Source organism: Yamadazyma tenuis, chromosome 3 (assembly GCF_029203305.1).
Source record: "Yamadazyma tenuis chromosome 3, complete sequence".
NCBI lineage: Eukaryota > Fungi > Ascomycota > Pichiomycetes > Serinales > Debaryomycetaceae > Yamadazyma > Yamadazyma tenuis.
This window is the reverse complement of record NC_089463.1, coordinates 266,368-284,018: the sequence shown is the minus strand read 5'-3', so window position 1 is coordinate 284,018 and position 17,651 is coordinate 266,368. Positions and strand designations below refer to the sequence as shown.

The 17,651-nt window shown below is 43.0% G+C and overlaps 11 protein-coding genes across 11 annotated transcripts; 5 read left to right on the top strand and 6 right to left on the bottom strand. All coding sequences in view use genetic code 12, as the record gives it.

Annotated features, from left to right (window-relative positions):
* Positions 1-96: 96 nt before the first annotated feature.
* On the bottom strand, positions 97-390 carry SFT1 (v-SNARE; the record flags this gene model as incomplete). Its single annotated transcript, XM_006684963.1, has 1 exon — positions 97-390. One exon carries the CDS (start codon positions 388-390, stop codon positions 97-99), a length of 294 nt encoding a protein of 97 aa, XP_006685026.1.
* A 61-nt stretch (positions 391-451) lies between these two features.
* Positions 452-1,903, bottom strand: HSE1 (ESCRT-0 subunit protein hse1; the record flags this gene model as incomplete). Its single annotated transcript, XM_006684964.2, has 1 exon — positions 452-1,903. The coding sequence occupies one exon, from the start codon at positions 1,901-1,903 to the stop codon at positions 452-454; it is 1,452 nt and encodes a 483-aa protein (XP_006685027.1).
* An 816-nt stretch (positions 1,904-2,719) lies between these two features.
* Positions 2,720-3,961, top strand: LAG1 (sphingosine N-acyltransferase lag1; the record flags this gene model as incomplete). The annotated part of the gene is made up of 1 exon (XM_006685131.1): positions 2,720-3,961. One exon carries the CDS (start codon positions 2,720-2,722, stop codon positions 3,959-3,961), a length of 1,242 nt encoding a protein of 413 aa, XP_006685194.1.
* Positions 3,962-4,095: 134 nt separating this feature from the next.
* PSN45_002508 (uncharacterized protein) lies at positions 4,096-4,407 on the top strand (the record flags this gene model as incomplete). Its single annotated transcript, XM_066157886.1, has 1 exon — positions 4,096-4,407. One exon carries the CDS (start codon positions 4,096-4,098, stop codon positions 4,405-4,407), a length of 312 nt encoding a protein of 103 aa, XP_066013983.1.
* A 72-nt stretch (positions 4,408-4,479) lies between these two features.
* PSN45_002507 (mitochondrial 37S ribosomal protein uS2m) lies at positions 4,480-5,787 on the bottom strand (the record flags this gene model as incomplete). The annotated part of the gene is made up of 1 exon (XM_006685133.1): positions 4,480-5,787. One exon carries the CDS (start codon positions 5,785-5,787, stop codon positions 4,480-4,482), a length of 1,308 nt encoding a protein of 435 aa, XP_006685196.1.
* A 150-nt stretch (positions 5,788-5,937) lies between these two features.
* PSN45_002506 (uncharacterized protein) lies at positions 5,938-6,441 on the top strand (the record flags this gene model as incomplete). Its single annotated transcript, XM_066157885.1, has 1 exon — positions 5,938-6,441. One exon carries the CDS (start codon positions 5,938-5,940, stop codon positions 6,439-6,441), a length of 504 nt encoding a protein of 167 aa, XP_066013982.1.
* A 62-nt stretch (positions 6,442-6,503) lies between these two features.
* Positions 6,504-7,250, bottom strand: wos2 (p23 chaperone protein wos2; the record flags this gene model as incomplete). Its single annotated transcript, XM_006685134.2, has 1 exon — positions 6,504-7,250. One exon carries the CDS (start codon positions 7,248-7,250, stop codon positions 6,504-6,506), a length of 747 nt encoding a protein of 248 aa, XP_006685197.1.
* Positions 7,251-7,930: 680 nt separating this feature from the next.
* Positions 7,931-9,295, top strand: PSN45_002504 (uncharacterized protein; the record flags this gene model as incomplete). Its single annotated transcript, XM_006684965.2, has 1 exon — positions 7,931-9,295. The coding sequence occupies one exon, from the start codon at positions 7,931-7,933 to the stop codon at positions 9,293-9,295; it is 1,365 nt and encodes a 454-aa protein (XP_006685028.2).
* Positions 9,296-9,374: 79 nt separating this feature from the next.
* On the top strand, positions 9,375-12,413 carry FIG4 (phosphatidylinositol-3,5-bisphosphate 5-phosphatase; the record flags this gene model as incomplete). Its single annotated transcript, XM_006684967.2, has 1 exon — positions 9,375-12,413. The coding sequence occupies one exon, from the start codon at positions 9,375-9,377 to the stop codon at positions 12,411-12,413; it is 3,039 nt and encodes a 1,012-aa protein (XP_006685030.2).
* Positions 12,414-12,466: 53 nt separating this feature from the next.
* Positions 12,467-14,518, bottom strand: PSN45_002502 (uncharacterized protein; the record flags this gene model as incomplete). The annotated part of the gene is made up of 2 exons (XM_066157884.1): positions 12,467-13,067; positions 13,260-14,518. 2 exons carry the CDS (start codon positions 14,516-14,518, stop codon positions 12,467-12,469), a joined length of 1,860 nt encoding a protein of 619 aa, XP_066013981.1.
* Positions 14,519-15,042: 524 nt separating this feature from the next.
* PSN45_002501 (uncharacterized protein) lies at positions 15,043-17,571 on the bottom strand (the record flags this gene model as incomplete). The annotated part of the gene is made up of 1 exon (XM_006684969.2): positions 15,043-17,571. The coding sequence occupies one exon, from the start codon at positions 17,569-17,571 to the stop codon at positions 15,043-15,045; it is 2,529 nt and encodes an 842-aa protein (XP_006685032.1).
* Between the last annotated feature and the right edge of the window lie 80 nt (positions 17,572-17,651).

Sequence of the window (17,651 nt, the reverse complement as noted above, 5' to 3'; positions counted from 1 at the left end):
CGAGTTACTGGAGACTTTCATTATAAATTAAAGTTTCATTATAGTGAATTACTGAAGCCTGGTTATGCGAATCCTGGGCAGGTGGTATCAATTTACTCATCTCAATTTGTACAACATCCAAACCACAAAGAAGAAAATCAATATGACACCCACCGTCTTCGTCAAGCTGGAATTTCTATTCATCACGGTTCGAAGTTCTCCGCTGGTTCTTTTGACCGATAACATCATGCGGCCAAAGTTGTCATTTAACAAGTTCAACATCAGGTTCTCCTGCTGCACGTTACTTTGAATATCATCAACCGTATTTCGGAACTGTCTCAACGTCAGTGCAAGCTCGTCAAACCTCTGGTTGTTCTGCCCCTCTCTGTGAGAGTATAAGTTATCGGACATTTGCTGTTTGTTTAAAGACGACTACTTCGCGAATTCAAAAATGCGATTGTGTATCAAGAGCCTATAACTGGTTTACAGAAGGAAAACTATTTATGTTCAGATACTGTTGTGCACTCCCTGTGGTTTGAAAGGGATTCAGACCTTGATGAGTGTTCGGTTGTACGTTTATAGCTTCAGGAGCTGCTCCATACTGAGGATAAGAAGGATATGTTTGAGGGACCAGACCAGTGGCTTGAGCAGGCCTAGGAGCATTTCCAAACCCGCTGCTGGTAGGCTGCTGAGCTATATATCCCTGATCTGAACTAGGATTTTGTGGAAGAAACTGGGGGAAGCTTGGATAGGGCATAGATGTTGCTGGAGCTCCCGAGTACTGGTGGTTGATTCTCTGGTTTATCAGGTTATCAACCAACTCATTAAAGAACTTGATCTGGACGTTCAATTGACCATTCAAAGAAGTCAATTCCTCTTTACGGGAACTGTACTTCTCTATGGAATTGGCCAAAGCTGGCCGAAGGGGTAAGATTTGGTTGTAAAGATCGGTGATTTCGTCCTCATTCAAGTCCGGTGAATTAGTGGATAAAAGTCCAAGTAACCTATCAATCTTCCTCAGTTCATTAGACAAAATATTGTCTTCCCATGCCAGCTCTGACTCCAATTCTTGTGCTGATTTACTTACAATAGGAGTCACGTAGTTCAAGGGAAATATACCCACTTTCCCATTGGGCAAAGAACCTCTCCACCAATCACGGTAAACCAGCTCGATCACACTGATAATGTCGCCTTTACGGAAAGATAACTCGTCTGGCTCGTAGGAGATCAAGTCGTACAATGCCCTGACCTTTGATACTGTGGCAATTGTTTGTTCTGCACTGTTTTGTGGTTGAAGTTGTTGTGGAGCAGCCTCGGTCCTCGTTACAGGTAAAGGTTTGTCATTTAGGTACGCTTTACGGACGGCTTTTTCACGCTCATATTCCTGTAGGGACAACTTCAACACCCTTTGCAAGTCCTCATCCTCTTTTACCTTGTCCAGTTGGCTCATTTCCTGCTTTGCGGGTTTACTGGGACCAAACGTATCTGGCTTCTGGCTGAGAAACTGTTTGTAGTCCGAGGCAACCGTGTTGTAAGCATCGGTCATTGGCTTAAGTGATGGATCCGATTTAAACGACTCATGGAGCTGACCAATCACTTGGGCAACACTGATCTTGATGGTTTTGTGGATTTTCCTATCGCTGAGCTTCTTGATCAAACAATCATAAAGAAAGGACTTTGTGGCAATCTCCTGTTTCATTCGAGACCCACAATTCTCTGCCACGGCGGTAATTAGTGCCAATGTTCTCAACATGACATTTGCATCCTTGGTGTTCAACCGCAACGTGATGATCCGAATGGCTTGCTTTGTCTGCTCTTCGGGGTTAGTAGAGATATTGTCGCATACATCTAGAATGTACTGCCAGTTGTCGCTTGTTAATGTGGGATCTGTGGCCTTGTTGATAAGTTTTTCAAGTTCACTCATATTGCCTCCTTAGCTAGATTTGAGAGTGACTTGATAAAGCGCGAGTCGTGCGCACACAGAAAGCATCGCCATAGGAAGGTAACGCTGTTTGAAAGGGACAGAGGTGGTGCCTAGGCTTGAACATCTCCCATTGTACTAATGGGTACGTCATTGTATGTATATGATTTTTAGGGGATTTTTAGGACTTTATTTAAAGACTTTTGGTCATTTCCTGTCCACAGTTTACCTAAGTGCACATTACTTCGGATACATCAAGTGGCTACATTTGTTGATTTCTTCTTTCCTTTTTCATATCCATCCCAGCATAAAAAAAAGTAAATACTCTTTCTATCACTAACTAGCAGAATTCGTAAAATTCACAATCTTCACAAAACCTAAAATTTAATCTACAAAATTTAATTTACAAAATTTAATCTCTTCCCTTTCGCAAATCTTACCATCAATCAACTCTAAAAGTTATTAAGAAACTTAGGACGGGGTTTACTACTACGTAGTACAGGTACTTGTGGCCGGAAGAAGATGTAAAAAGATGGGTATGCGGATACGTGAGAAAAAGTCAACTGTTCCGCAGACCTACAGTCACTAATGCCGATGATTTCCGTCGGGTCGGCAATAAGCACCTGCCTTTATGAGTAAAGGTCAATATCACTTCATAGAATAGGAGAGGTTGGATAGGGCGCGTGCGCATAACACAAGAAAGGAGAATTTTGCTAAGCTCGTGCACAAACCGCATTCTTAGAAAAACAATGTAATGGTCGAGAAATATATAAACCAACAAAACCGAGCCTATTCTTGAAATTTTTCCACCGCTAACTAATGACTTCGTCTAATTTGGCTCCACCCAACTCGAACCAGGTACATCGCCGTAGAGGCTCTTCCATTGGAAACATCGACCTTGGTGACACTTCTCCTGCTCTCTCCACCATGAAGACCAGTAAGGCTCAAAGAAGAAAGTCTTCCGACAGGATGGCCCAGTTATCTGAAAAAACCACCACCGACTCCCAGCTCTTGAGGAAGTTTTATTTATCATACCGGGAATTGACCTACAGACAAACCTGGATCCAACCATTGATTGTGTTGGTGCTATCTGTGTTTATTTACCTCATCTCAAACCCTGAAGGCCAGATCCACCAGTTTTTGGAGGTTTGTATTTTGCCTTCTTACAAGATTCCTGGCACTGACCAGTATGGCAAAGGAAAGTACGACTTCTATTTTGTGTTCTACTATGCAATTTTCTTTACGTTTTTCAGAGAGTTTTGCATGTGTATGATCTTAAGACCATTGGCCCACTATTTCAAGATCACCAAAGAATCCAGAGTAAAGAGATTTATGGAACAGACGTATGCCATCATCTACTTTGGAGCCGCTGGATGCTTTGGATTGTGGATCATGTCCAAGTTGCCGTTGAGATGGTTTCAAACCACGCCATTATACGAAACCTACCCTCACAAGACCCACGACTTTTGGTTCAAGATCTTTTACTTGGGCCAAGCTGCCTTTTGGGTCCAACAGTCGGTGATTTTGGTATTGGGATTGGAGGCTCGTAGATCTGATTTTGTTGAGTTTGTGTTTCATCACATTATTACTATTGCCTTGATCTGGAACTCCTACAGATTCCACTTCACGTGGATGGGTCTCACGATATTTGTTTGTATGGATATCTCCGATTTCTTTTTGGGGATGTCTAAGACTCTTAACTACTTGAATGCTCCTGGAGGAGAAGCATTCTTTGTGTTTTTCGTGTTTGTGTGGATTTACCTTAGGCACTACATCAACTTGAAGGTTTTGTGGTCGGTGTTGACCGAATTTAGAACCGTTGGTCAGTGGGAGTTGAACTGGGAAACCCAGCAGTACAAGTGTTGGATCTCGCAGCCCATTGTATTTTTCTTGATTGCAGCTTTGCAGTTGGTTAATATCTACTGGTTGTTTTTGATTCTTCGTATTTTGTACAGATACATTAACGTAGGAGAAGCCAAGGACGAGAGAAGTGACGACGAAGACGAGGCTGACGACGAAGCTGATGACGAAGAAGATAGACTGGAAAAGAAGAACCAGTAATTGAGAAAGATTATTCTCTTTTTGCAACATCCAAGCAGCATGGCTGCGCGTTAATCTAAACCCCTTTAATATTTTTTCACTTAATTACTAATTGTTAACATTTCATCTGTATACCCGATTGTATCCAAAGGTCGATGTACGTTCACATCACATCTGTAGAGTTGTTGAAGTATCACCGGGAGCTGTACGATGGTGGATATGATTCCCAATATATCCGGCAGTTTATTCTCCAACATGAACAGGAGATGGGGCAAAGGTTGATTGAATCAGACCCACACCACATCCATTTGGGCGAGTTGGAGGTGGATGCAGAGACCTTTGACTCCTGGGAGTACGACGAACACAACCCCCAAGTTAAAGAGTATCTACGTCAACAGTCTATCCATAAACAAAGGTTTCTTCTAGAAGTGCACCAGAGGGGATTGAAAGTCAAACCTATTGAATAGAGCCATAAATAATAACGTTCGTATGTCCATTCTCGATAGCCAATAAGCATATCCTATATACAAGTTTATGAACTATGTACTTTGAGCGGAGTTTTTTTGGCTCCGGTATTGGTGCACGGATTCTCTTCTCTCTTGAATGCCTTCTTGCGCAGCTCTAGACAAGACTCCCAACATCATCGACGACACTCTCATGGAGTCATCGTTGGATGGAATCGGGTACGTCAACAAAGAAGGCTCCATGTTGGTGTCACACAACCCAATGGTTGGGATTCTCAGCTTAATGCACTCATTTATACAGTTTCTGTTTTCCACCGGATTCATGATGACAATCAAATCAGGCTTGATCAAGTCATCGGGCGAGCTGCCGTCCAAACTGCCGGTGGAAGGCTGGTCCATCATGTCAATTACAAGTCTGCTTTCACCCTGGTGTTTAGTGACCTGGGTAAAGTTGGTGATGGTTCCCGGAATCCACTTTCTCGAGATGTAGTAACCGTTGCTTCTGGTGGCAGCCGCTTCCAAGGCTCTTTGCTGTTCCCAGTTCTTTGTGGTGCCAACATAAAGAATCATACCTCCCTTGTTTGCAACACCTTTTACCACCTTGACTGCTCTCTTCAATGCCACCAACGTGTGATTCAAGTCAATTAAATGTATTCCATCGTACTCTCCGTAGATGAAAGGCTGCGTGGATGGCCTCCACATGGCCTTGGAGTGACCCAAGTGGCAGCCAGCAGCCATCAAAGTGGAAATGGTCATGTCACTTATGGATTTAGGTCTGTTCACCTCATTTTTCGGCTGGTAGACATCGGTCAATTTGGATCCCAAGTTCCCAGAATGCCGGGAATGATTCAAGTAGCGCAAGTATAACTCCTGGGTTGAATACTCGTGATGGTCAGGGGTGGGTTTCAAATATGGGTATTGGTTTAAAATCGAGTTGGACGCAGTGGATTTGAAAGTGTTGGTACCAGAATCAGACTTGTTATTACTAGGATCAATGAACTTTCTGTCGGTTGACAAGTCTGCCCACGGTCTGTTGGTGATTTCCTCGGCTGGTAACTTCAAGTTCTCGAGCATGAACTCTTCCAACTGTTTATCCAACATCTCGACCTTTTCTGCGTCGATAGAGGTCAAATCAGACTGGAGTTTGGATACCCGGTCTTTGATCAAGTGGGCAGGGGTTTTGTTGAGTCTGGCGATCAAGTCCTTGGACTGGTACTTCATGTCCACAAGTAACTTGGCCTTTGCCTGGGCTTCTTCGTCTCTGGCCAAAGCTTCTGCCAAAGCTCTTTCTCTCAACTGTCTTTGCGAGAGCTCGGTTGTTTCGGCACCTGACTCGCTGCTAGTGCCAGTGCTAGCACTATACGGCCTGACAGCTATGGCCATCCCTATGTGGCTTCTCCCAGACGATCTTATTACTTTAAGCATCTCTTGGAGCTTTTGTTAGGTTTATTCAAAAATTTTTCACCGGTTTTTTTACTGAGGAAATTATTAGTGCGCATATCCATTTCGATCTTGTTGTCAGTAGTTTAGTTGATGTTGTGCTATTATGCCGGCAAAACCTTCAAAGATGTGGTGTTAGATTCTCTCCATCAGTTGGAAGCAGAATCCAAAAAAACGGGCCAGATTGTGGTGTTTGATCCGGAATTGTACGATAATGTTCTCATGAACCAATCGTTTTCGCCTGGGGTAATTGGCACCATCGACAGAATCGAGGTGAACTTGGTGAGCCAAACTTCTGACTTGACACACTTGGTACGACAATACGTGTCACATGACACCTTGAGTCTCGTGGTTATATATGGGGTTCTTGACACGTTTGTGGATTGTGCAAGTACCTTAAACTTCCTTTTCTACTTGATGAAGAGATTAGAGCAAACAGGCATCAGCGTAATCTTTGGTGATTCGAGAAACCATCTTGACCTGTGGATGGTCAATTTTGCGAGCCAAACCAACGACTTGGCGATTTACGAAACTCAACACGACAACACAGTTCCAGTTAGAATGATAGTGCAAAAATGGGCGTTCATTGAAACTTAACTATTTAGCCTAATATTTACATGGGCATTGAAATGGAATATCTAACATGGCACCTAGCGATATCACTTTTGCTCTGCGATCTCTTCGACTTGTTCACCTTCTTCACCTTCTTCACCTTCTTCACCCAAGTCAGGAATGCCTCCAGCACCACCCAACTGACTGGCCAATTTGCTGATGTCAAAGTCTCCACCAGCACCACCTCCCATTCCTTGCATCATGGAAGCCAAGTCAGGCATTCCACCAGCACCACCAGCACCACCTCCCATTCCTTGCATCATGGAAGCCAAATCAGGCATGCCACCGGCTCCACCAGCGCCACCTCCCATACCTTGCATCATGGAAGCCAAATCAGGCATGCCACCGGCTCCACCAGCTCCACCCATACCACCAGCACCAGGCATTCCACCCATTCCAAGATCAGGTTCTTCTTCCTTTTCGTCTTGTTCGTCTTCTTCCACCCATTTGTCAAAATCAGTCTTGATGTTTCTGTACTTGACCTTTTCTTTGGTCAATCTAGGCCAGTACTCTTCTTGCTTCTTTGCCTTTCTCAACAACAACGACACGTGACTTCCCGCTCCTAAGTTCTTCTTGGAGTTTTCCGTATCGATCTCGTCGAAGAATTCCACCTTCCATTCGTACTTGTTGTCCGAGTTTTGAGAGTCAGCAGAAAAGGTCAAGGTGGTGGAGGTCAAATCCACCTGAACGTTCTTGACATCAAACACTTCGATCGTCAAGAACACAATGTTCTTGGTTTCATCACTGGCGTTGGATCTTTGAGCCCACCTAACAGTTGGAGTAAGAGCAGACATGTTAAATAAAAAAGTAGAAGGATTAATTTGTCGCGACGTCGATTTTATGTGCGCACTGGTGAGCGAATTCGAGAAGCTTCGATTCAGCAAATATGGGCACTAGGAGACAAGTTCTCGAGGTAAGGGAGCCAATGCCTGGGACAATGACAAGGAGGGCCCTAAATGGTCAACCTGTCCGCTGGGGTTGTTTGTGAGAGGAAATTGAGCAGGATATACTCGAGATTGTTTTGGGGTGTGCTCATGAAAATATTTTTTCAGGTCTAGTGCGTTTGGCTGCAAACTCTAAATATGGGGTAGAAAGCAGTAGGAGGTTTCTGGTTTAGAATTAGATGAAAGTTGTATCTTCAGATGGAGAATAGTTGAGGCTACTTGAAGGTCAAATTTGGGTTTGAATCACCTCAATTTGATGTAATCACCACCCATAAACTTCTGCTAAGCACACAACAATAGTATTTAAGAGCTATTCTTTGTCAAAAAAAACGCCTAAATAACTTATCACACCGAATACTCTACTATTAAACCTCTCAAGCACCCTTAAACCCCGATACATGAAACATTCAATGTTCTACGAACATTTACTTTCAACTTCCTTATCTCCAGAACCTGCGCACCAAATGCGATCATAGGATTTCTGACAAACAGCAACACACAGTTGTTAACTTAATGAAACCACCAGCCAGATGTTAGAGAAGTTGCCGACAGAGATACAAGTCCGGCTCTTGAAGCTTGAGCCATCTAGCTCCTTGAAAATGGTCAACTCTCATTTCTACATTCTTTATAACGACTTGTTCTACGAAAGAATCATCTCTACCTTTGGAGAGGATATCGTTCCAGTGCTCATCAAAGTGCTTCCATGGCTTCGAACGTACATTAAGACATTAGACCTGTTTCGGCGAGAATCCCGGTCTGTAATTTCCTCCCGATTGAGCCTTCCATTTTATGTGGACGAAGAGAATCCGCTAAATACAATTTACATCAAGGATTCGTGGAGATACGTTTATTCGATTCTCAGAAATAAACGACTCTTTGCCGAGTACGGAGACTATAAGATCGATGAACCAACCAACTACATCTACAACCACTTTGTGGAGATCAACCGCACATATTTATTGTCATACACTAAAACAATGTGGTTGGCTCCTGGAGACTACAATTTGAATATCGGATTAGTGGTGAAACACGGAAATGGCTTAGGAACCACCAAGTTTGAAATCCGATACGAGAACGACCGGGGGGATATTGTCACCGAAACGTTCTATCCTCCCACCAACATCAATGATATTTTACCTAAAAAACAGTTTTGTCTCTTGCGATTGGGGGAGTTTTCAATTCCTTCATCTCGAACAAACCACGATAGTTTCAACAAGTCACATCATCCCAAACTCTATAAAGTCGAACTTACCATGGAAGAAATTGGGCTATACTTGAAGTCAGGATTTCGGATCTTCTTTATTGATCTTGCCCAACCAACGGTACTTTTCAACCAATTTGATTTGTTGTACTATACAGTGAGAGAAACCGACTACCGATACTTTATCAATATTCCCCTCAAAAACTTCTATAAAGCTTTGAACTATATCCAAAACGGGAACCTGGATAATCTCAGCTACCAAATAGCATTAAAAGACTACGGTACTGGTGACCCTTTTGAAATTTTGGATTCTTATGACGATAAGTTTGTTACTGACTCATTGCACAACCGAAAGGCTGGCCAGGTTGATTCTCTCACCGATTTGAAGGATCCCAAGGCCATCAGTGACAAGCAGTTGATGCGATATGCCGACTTCTACTTCAACAAAGCGTTCATCCGCCGGTACTTCAAGTTCAACACTATTTATCAAAGACGTCAGTTCGTAAATCGATATGGGGACTTTGAGCTCGACTGGAAAAAAGGTGAGAACCAGAACTTTAACTCAACCAACACCTATGATTCCTACTCTCATTCCCAACTGACCTTTTCGCTCGTAGCCCCTGATACAAACCGGGCCTGTATTTATGACCTACATGGGCTCAAGTGGAAAATTCCTACTTTGAGTGAGCTCTAGCATCTGTATAGTGTATTTGCAGCAACATCGACAAAATTTAGGCGCGACTTGATCTTATCGATTTGTAGTAAACATTGCAATGAGCGGGAAGGATGTTCTCAGGCTGTCACAGTCAAGCATTCGAAAGCCATTGATGACAGTTTACGAGTCTCATGCCTATGATGATAGTGAAGTGCAAAACTACACCAGCGGTGTCACCAAAGAACCTAAGAGATCGGTTAATGATAGTGACAAGGAGGAACCACATAAAGAGCTTGAAGAAGAACCAGAACCACAATCTTCAGAGGCTCAGGAACCAACAGAGAGTGACGAAGGTAGTGAAAATGGTTTCTCGGATTCTGAAGGCGACGGGAGCGACACTTCAGATTCGATTCCTGAGTTCAACAACAGACGTATTATTCTTCAGAGATTCACCATCTACAACTCATTGGCGACGATGTATATCGTTGGGTCCAATGCTAAAGAAAGCTTGTTCAGAATCTTGGAGATAAATAAGGACCCCAATGACGATACCAACTTGACCATCATTGAAGACAAGAGTTATTTCTACACTCGTAAAGACATGGTAGATCTCATCAACGGGTTGAACGAGACCATCGAAGGTGGTATCCACAAGATTGCCCAGGGATATGGGCTTTTGGGGTTAATTAAGTTTACCAAAGGGTACTACCTTTCTCTCATCACTAAGTGCAGCCAAGTAGCGGTTATTGGGGGACATTTCATCTACCATATTGACGAGACAAAATCGGTACCTTTAGATCTCAATTACAGGAGACCTAATAAGTATACTGACGAGGAGAAGCTTTTGTCCATATTCAAGTATCTTGACCTTGGTAAGACATTTTACTTTTCTTATTCGTATGATATAACCAACACATTGCAGACCAACTTTGTCCGGAACAAAAAATTGGCAAGCTATTATCAGAGGGCCAAAGGAGAAATACCTCATAATAAGCTGCTGTTTGTAAATGAGTTTGACAGTTTTCAAAAGAATGATCGGTTTGTGTGGAATAAGATGCTTTTAAGTCCTATTCAACAGAATGAAGACGTAGCCACTTACGAATGGTTTCAGCCAATAATACATGGGTTCATTGACCAGGCAAATGTGTCGATATATGGAAAGAAAATTTATATTACCATCATTGCTCGGCGGTCCCAACACTTTGCAGGAGCCAGGTTTTTGAAAAGAGGTGTTAACCACGAAGGAAATGTTGCCAACGAAATTGAAACTGAACAGATCGTCACGGATATGCTAATTTCCTCCTTCCATGATCCTAAATATGGGTTCTATAATAACCCACGATTTACAAGTTTTGTCCAGCATCGTGGATCCATTCCATTATATTGGACCCAAGACTTGAATAGGTTGCCAAAACCACCAATTGAGATTAATTTATCTGATCCATTTCACCTGAGTTCGGCCCTCCATTTCAATAACTTATTCGAGAGGTACGGCCTGCCTGTCATAATCTTAAACTTGATCAAAACCAAGGAGAAAACTCCAAGAGAGCTGAAGTTGAACAAGTACTTTATCGATTGCATCAACTACTTAAACCAATCACTCCCAGAAGAGCATAAACTACAGTTCAACTCCTTCGACATGTCCAAACATTCAAAGAAGAACCTTGACGTTATTGGTCCATTGCAAACTATAGCAGAGAAGTCAATATTACAAATTGGCTTCTTCCATAACGGTATAGACCTTGAAGGCACCAAGCTTCAGAATGGGATAATTCGGACCAATTGCATTGATTGCTTGGATCGAACAAACGCTGCTCAATTTATTATCTGTAAAGAAGTATTGTCTCATCAGTTGGCCAGTTTGGGGTTGATCTCTGAGCCAACTTCGTTAGCGTATGACTCGGATTTGATTAACATCTTGACAGAAATATTTCATGATCATGGTGATACAATTGCTATTCAATATGGTGGCTCTAATTTAGTTAACACCATGGATTCCTATAGAAGAATAAACCAGTGGTCTTCTCATACAAGAGATATGTTGAACAGTGTCAAGAGAATCTACTCAAATTCGTTTATGGATCTGATTAGGCAGGAAGCCATAAATCTCTTTCTAGGTAACTATATCTACGATCCTAAGAAACCCAAATTGTGGGAATTGCAAAATGATTTTTACTTGCACAACAATATGTCCAACACTGATGTGAGAAGAAAGATAAGTTATATTCATTGGTATAACAGTCATTACCTTTCAAAGGAAAGGTATGATCTCACAAAGGATATCCCCACATCCAGAATCTTAGAACAGTTTACTCCCTTCATATTTGAAAGGTTGAAGCCATATCCCGAATTCAACGATAATTGGTTCAATGAGTGCTACGTACCAAGGAAGTACCAGAGTTTCACTGACTTATTCATGTTCAATATGAACTCAAACTTGAGATACTTTCCATCTAATGTGTCGAATAAGAAGAACTTCGATTATTCCCCATTTGAGTCACGAAAACAATTAATCAAACGAGAAGACAACGGGTATGAACCTTCGAGTCCTGTCAAATCCAAGCCACTGCTCAACGAATTTCCCAAGAAGAGTGAACAGTATGAAGATAGTGATCTGGACTCCGAGTCAGTGGGGTCGGAAACAAAGATGTCAAAACTAGATGCAAATTCGAGCTACAACTATCTCAACATCACCAATACCAATAAGATCAAGAACTTGCTTACTTCAGGAATGGAAAAATTGGGTTACTCCAGAGTGAATGGATATCCAAAAAAGGATGAATACAAATTTTCTTCCTCTGCACCCAATACCCGAAATAATGATCATGCCGGAGACGGAAGCTCAGACTCAAGCTTAACTACGGTCAGCGACTCTGACAGAGAGATGTACTCTAAGCATTTGAAGTTTTCTTCATACACGTTACAGGATTCTATCCCTGACCTGCCAAGGGAAGCCCCCAGCGTCGACAGCTACAACATGGATCTCTACCGTAAGTATACAACAGTATTCGATGAGGCTGACTATGATCAGTTTTCGTCTGACATTTATTCACGATTCTATGATGTTTTCAGCTCACTGATGGCGGATTATAGTATCAACGCAAAATATCTTGACAATCACATAATGGAATTAGCACAAGATGATTACTTCACATAGACTAGTGCATATATTAAATAAGGTATGTACAATAATTAGTAACTTTCAGAAGGTTACACACGGAAGTAGTCCTCACTCATCACGAATTCTTTAAGGCTCAGAGGAAATCCAACTCCGAAGAAATCCAAACTGTTCATATCAGGATCCATTAGAGAGGATACTTGGGAGTCTGAATAAGCATCAGTATTTTTAAAGGTGTCTGGGATTGGGTCTTGGATCGCATTGCCAAATACATTCCAAGTAGCATCAATTTGGTTGATATGGAGCCTTTGGGTTTCAAGATTCTCTTGAAGAGATTTCCGATCATCATATGGAATAAGTTGTAACCACTCGAAGTTAGCACCCTTCTGAGCTGGCCAAGACTTAGGTTTACATGAGACGGTAGCGTTTTCAATAGTTTCAGCCAAATGTTGCATTTGAGGCACAGTGAACATCCAACGAGCACTATAACCTTCACATTGACTAGGAAACGTCAAATACATGTCTACGGTCTCCATGCTTAACATCAACATTTTCACAATAGTCCAGTAAGTGAAGAACCTATTTGCATAAAACCCACAAAAGCTACAAGCGTAGCTCCATAAACGACGGATGTTGGAGGTGATATCGTAATAAAACTTTGGAGGTTCCACCCCCTCCTTATCCACCTGGTACCTGATAGTATGATTCATATGAATGATTGCGGTAACACTGAACAAAAGAAAGACTATAAATAGTCTGGTAAATATGGTTCTGGTGAACATGAAGAGCATTGGATCAATATGATCCTTGTTTTCAAAGATAATTGCCAACAGGGGAAAAAATTCTCCAAAGAAAATTTCCATTACCCGACTATAGTACTTGTACAGAAGCTGTACATCACCCTTCTTTTCATAGACGAGGTAGAGGGCATAGTTCAACCTCAAACAACAGATTTTGAATGAGAAAAGGTGATATAATTCCAATACACTTTTAGGGTCGTTTTGAATTTCAACTTGACGAAGGACTCGGGAAACGAATGGTCCATAGCTCGATTCAATGACAGATTCAAATTGGCTCGTCAAGTTTGCAAACTGGTCTACACCAGTACCTTTAGTCAAGTCTGAAGCAAGAGCTGTCAACTTTTGAAGTATGGCTCTTAGTGAAAGTGACCTTGAAAAGGCATGGTAGAAACCATCGTCTCCAGGAATGTTGACTTTTTCTAGATTCACATTGGAACAAGTCAAGGAAGTCATTTCACGCCCAAAAACAGCCACTTCATAGAGTTCTAGAGAAACAAGAAAAAACCACAATTTTCTTCTTCGATTCTGGTCCATCCACGGTGTCTCCACCCCCGGATCCCTGTGCAAACCACAAGCAATTGCATAGGGAATAAGGATTCGTACATAGGTGTCACCTTCTCTTACCCCATCACCTTCATCATGGGAAAACTCTTTATGGACCTTTGCAAAAGTATGGGCTTCAAGAACTTCTATTATAGGTACCTGCAGCAATGGAATCTCCTTCAAACATTCTCTGGCTATGGAAATGACATCCACATAAATGGGGAATGCAGCGAGATCCATGTTTGTGGATTTTTGACCAATGGACACCATATACAAATAGGTTAGTCTCAACAAGTATAAGAGACAACTCAAAACCGCCAAGTCAGATTTTACCTCAATATTCAATCGGACCCCAGGGCTATTATTATCTCTTTCAAGGATAATCCTTCCAACCGCTTTAGAAAATCCAACTTGCTCGACGATGGGAAAGTATGGGCCCAAACGCTGAAACCACACCTCCATATACCGAAATATAATCTCCCTGGATGGCAAAATGTACGAAGCTTTCAAGTATAATGAGCAATCGGAGATATAGTTATCAAAAAACATCACACGGCCAAACTGGCTTTGGTAAGCATTTATGGCCTTTTTCACTTCAAACGAAGGTTTGGCATTGTTAGGAATATAGCTGTCGCCGAAATACACCAGGCATTTTTTTTCCACTGTCTTGTAGTGCTCAGGATCCTTATCCAAGAGCTGTCCTACTCCTTCCAATTTGCACAAAGCTATTTTTTTCTTGTGAAACTTTTCACCATTGGTATACCAGAAGGCATTATGGGCATTATCTTTAGCGAGTACCATAAAAAACGAAAGGTGATTTCCCATATACATGGCACTCTTTCGCATAATCGAGTCGTCCGTAGAGGGAAAGAAGAAGTTAGGGATTGTGTAGTCATCATCCACAGAAGGCGATGGTGGCTCCCCATAACTTAGACTTTTCACTGAAGGTGAGTGCAGGCTCGATCCAGGACTTGCGAGAACCAGAACCATCGCTTCTAGCTCCTCGATCCTGTTGCTCAACTTGGCCACCTCCAGCACAGTTGGATCTGTTGTGACGACTTTTCCCTGCTTGGCCAACTCAGTCTGGATTGCAGAGTAGCGACACAACTCTCCGATTCCGCGGGCTTTACAGCTATTACATGGTACCTGCCTGTCACACTTGATCTTTCTACCGTGGCAACCGTCGCACACAAGCACGAGTCTCAGTCTTTTTTTTGTGGTCATCTAGTGTATGATAAGGGACTTGTAACAATTAGTTCAAGAGGAGAGGGCGCGCGATTGTTGCAAAAGGTCATAAATAAATTAGCTGCAAAAGACGAACAATATTAAAGTCTGAAAAAAGTATCGTTGACAAACAAGTCGTCCAAAGAGAACATATTCTCGACACCACTCATAATGCCGATACTGGGGTCCATCACGTCGGTGTTTAGCAAATTGTCAATTTGTGTGGTCTGCAATGTCTCGTCGTTCTTGAAGCTGGCAGGAATTGTCTCCTTCATCGACGCCACACAGTTGTTCCAGGTATTGTCAATCTGGTTGACATGGAGCCGCTGTATATCCATGTTTTCTTCGACACTCTTGGAGTTGTCAAACGGCACCACGTTAAGCCACAAGAGCTGTGTTGAGAGCTCAAACGGAACCATCGAAGGTTTAGCAGCCACCACCGCAACAGTCTCCTCGAGAATCTCACAGAGCTCATGCATTTGCGCCGATGTGAACGACCAGCTGGCCTTTCTGCCCAAGCAGATATCCTCGAACGTCTGGTAACTGCCAGTTTCGATCATTCCGTAGAGAGAGGCCTTCATGGCTCTCCAGGCGGTGAAAGTTCTTCGGGAGAGGCACCCGGTGTAGGTACAGATGTAGCACCACAAATACTGAACGTTTTTGACCAATTCGAAAAGGTGCTTGGGTTTGTCTTCGGTGCCCGCGTAGAGCCTGATGGTGTGGTTAACGTGGATGGTGAAAGTGGCACAGTTCAAAATATAGATGAAACAGAGACGAAGAAACAGCGAGCCAAGGATGATAGAGAACATGGGGTCAACCCTGTTGTCGTTATCAAAAGCCACTGAGATCAACGGGGTGTTTTCAATAAAGGTGATGATCAGAAGTCGCTTGTAGAACTTGAACAGCTGGGAAATATCGCCCTTTTTCTCAAAGATGATGTAGAGACAGTAGTTCAACTTCATCATGAGAAGCTTCATGGCAAACAAGTGGTAGGTGTCCCAGGTGCTCTTTGGATTATCAAACATGTTCACCTGGTTGTGGAACTGGGTGCTGAGGTCGCCGTAGGCATTGTCAACAAGAGCCGCAAGCTGTTCGGACAAGTCGATAAACAAAGTGACATTCGTGGGCACGTTGATGTTCATCAACATCTTCATCAACTTGACCATAAGCCCTCTCATGGGTAAAATCTTCAAGAAAGTATGGTAGATGAAGTCATCACCCGGTGTGTTTGTTTCCTCGAGCTTCACATCTGCATAGTCCAACTCAAAGAGCCTCCTTCCGTAGAGAGCCAGCTCAAAGAACTCCTGACTGAGCAAAAAAAACCAAAACTTACGCCGGTGGTTTCTCTCGATCCATGTCAAGTCTTCATGATGGTAGATGTCGGGATCACGGTTCAAGCCACACGACGAGGCTGCATAAAGCAAGGTCCGTACGTACATGTCTGTTTCTCTTATACCATCTCCTTCGTCGTGCGAATAACTCTTATACACCTTAGCCACGGAATACGCCTGGAGAGCTTCAAAACTAGGCCTCAACGACATATTGAACTCCTTCAAGCACTCTTTGGCAATATGTACCGCATCAATGTACACCGGGAATTTCTCGAGGTTCTTGTATCTGTTGGTGGTGTTATTGGCAACCATAACGTACAGGTAAGTGAGTCTCAAGATGAAGAGAAGAGACGCCAAGTTGGCCAAGTCCGGCTTCTTTTCAATGGACAACTTTACCCGCACGTCACCATTGTCCCGGTCAGACACCAAGCGGGAGATGACGGCGGTGAACGCAATCTTCTCGAATATGGGGAAGTAAGGCTCCATTTTCTCAAACCAAACCGTCAAGTACTCCAAGATTATGGGTTTTGGAGGAAGAATATGAGTTGCCTTGACGTAAATCGAGCTGTTAGGAGGAATATAGTTATCATAGAACATCAAGGGGCCAAACTGGCCCATGTACAAGTTGATGGCGATTTTCACATCTAGTGAGATCGTGCTGTTTTTGACGTACTTGGGAATATACGAAGCTCCAAAATACTCCTGAGCCCGGGAGTCAACCGTCTGGGTGAGTTCTTCGTTCCGATGGTCGAGCAACTGGCCCATTCCTTCGACCTGGTGCTTCAAGAATTTATCCTGCTGGCTGGGATTTCGGTTGTAGTGCCAAAACGAAAGGTAGGCAGCGTCTTTTCGTAGTATGGAGAGAAAGGAGATGGGGAAACTGATGATACACGACTGGTTAACCCGTACACACGAGCCGTTTTCGAACGGGATCATGAAGAAGTCGGTGGTTTCGTTTGTATCTGAGTATTCTGTGGTGGATGGAGATGATTGGAAGTCACTGGGAGTATTGAAGGAGCTGTTTGAATTGGAGAGCAGGGCCACTCCGATCATTGCCTCGAGCTCCTTGACCCGGTGCCGTAACACCGTGAGCTCGGAGGCGGGTTCGTCGGAGCTTTTCACTTCGTGGGTGGATTTTCCCTGTTTGACAAGCTCCTTTTCAAGATCTGAGTACCGGCACAAGGCAGAGATGCCCCGAGCTTTACAGCTATCACACGGGAGCTTACGATCACACTTGATCTTACGGTGGTGGCAGTTGTCGCATACGAGGATGATTCTCTGTCTTTTTTTGGCAGCCATGGGATAGTTATAGGTGATGGTGCCGCACGGTTAGTAATTGAATAAGGAGCCGCACAATCTGTGCGAATCGGAAAATTTGT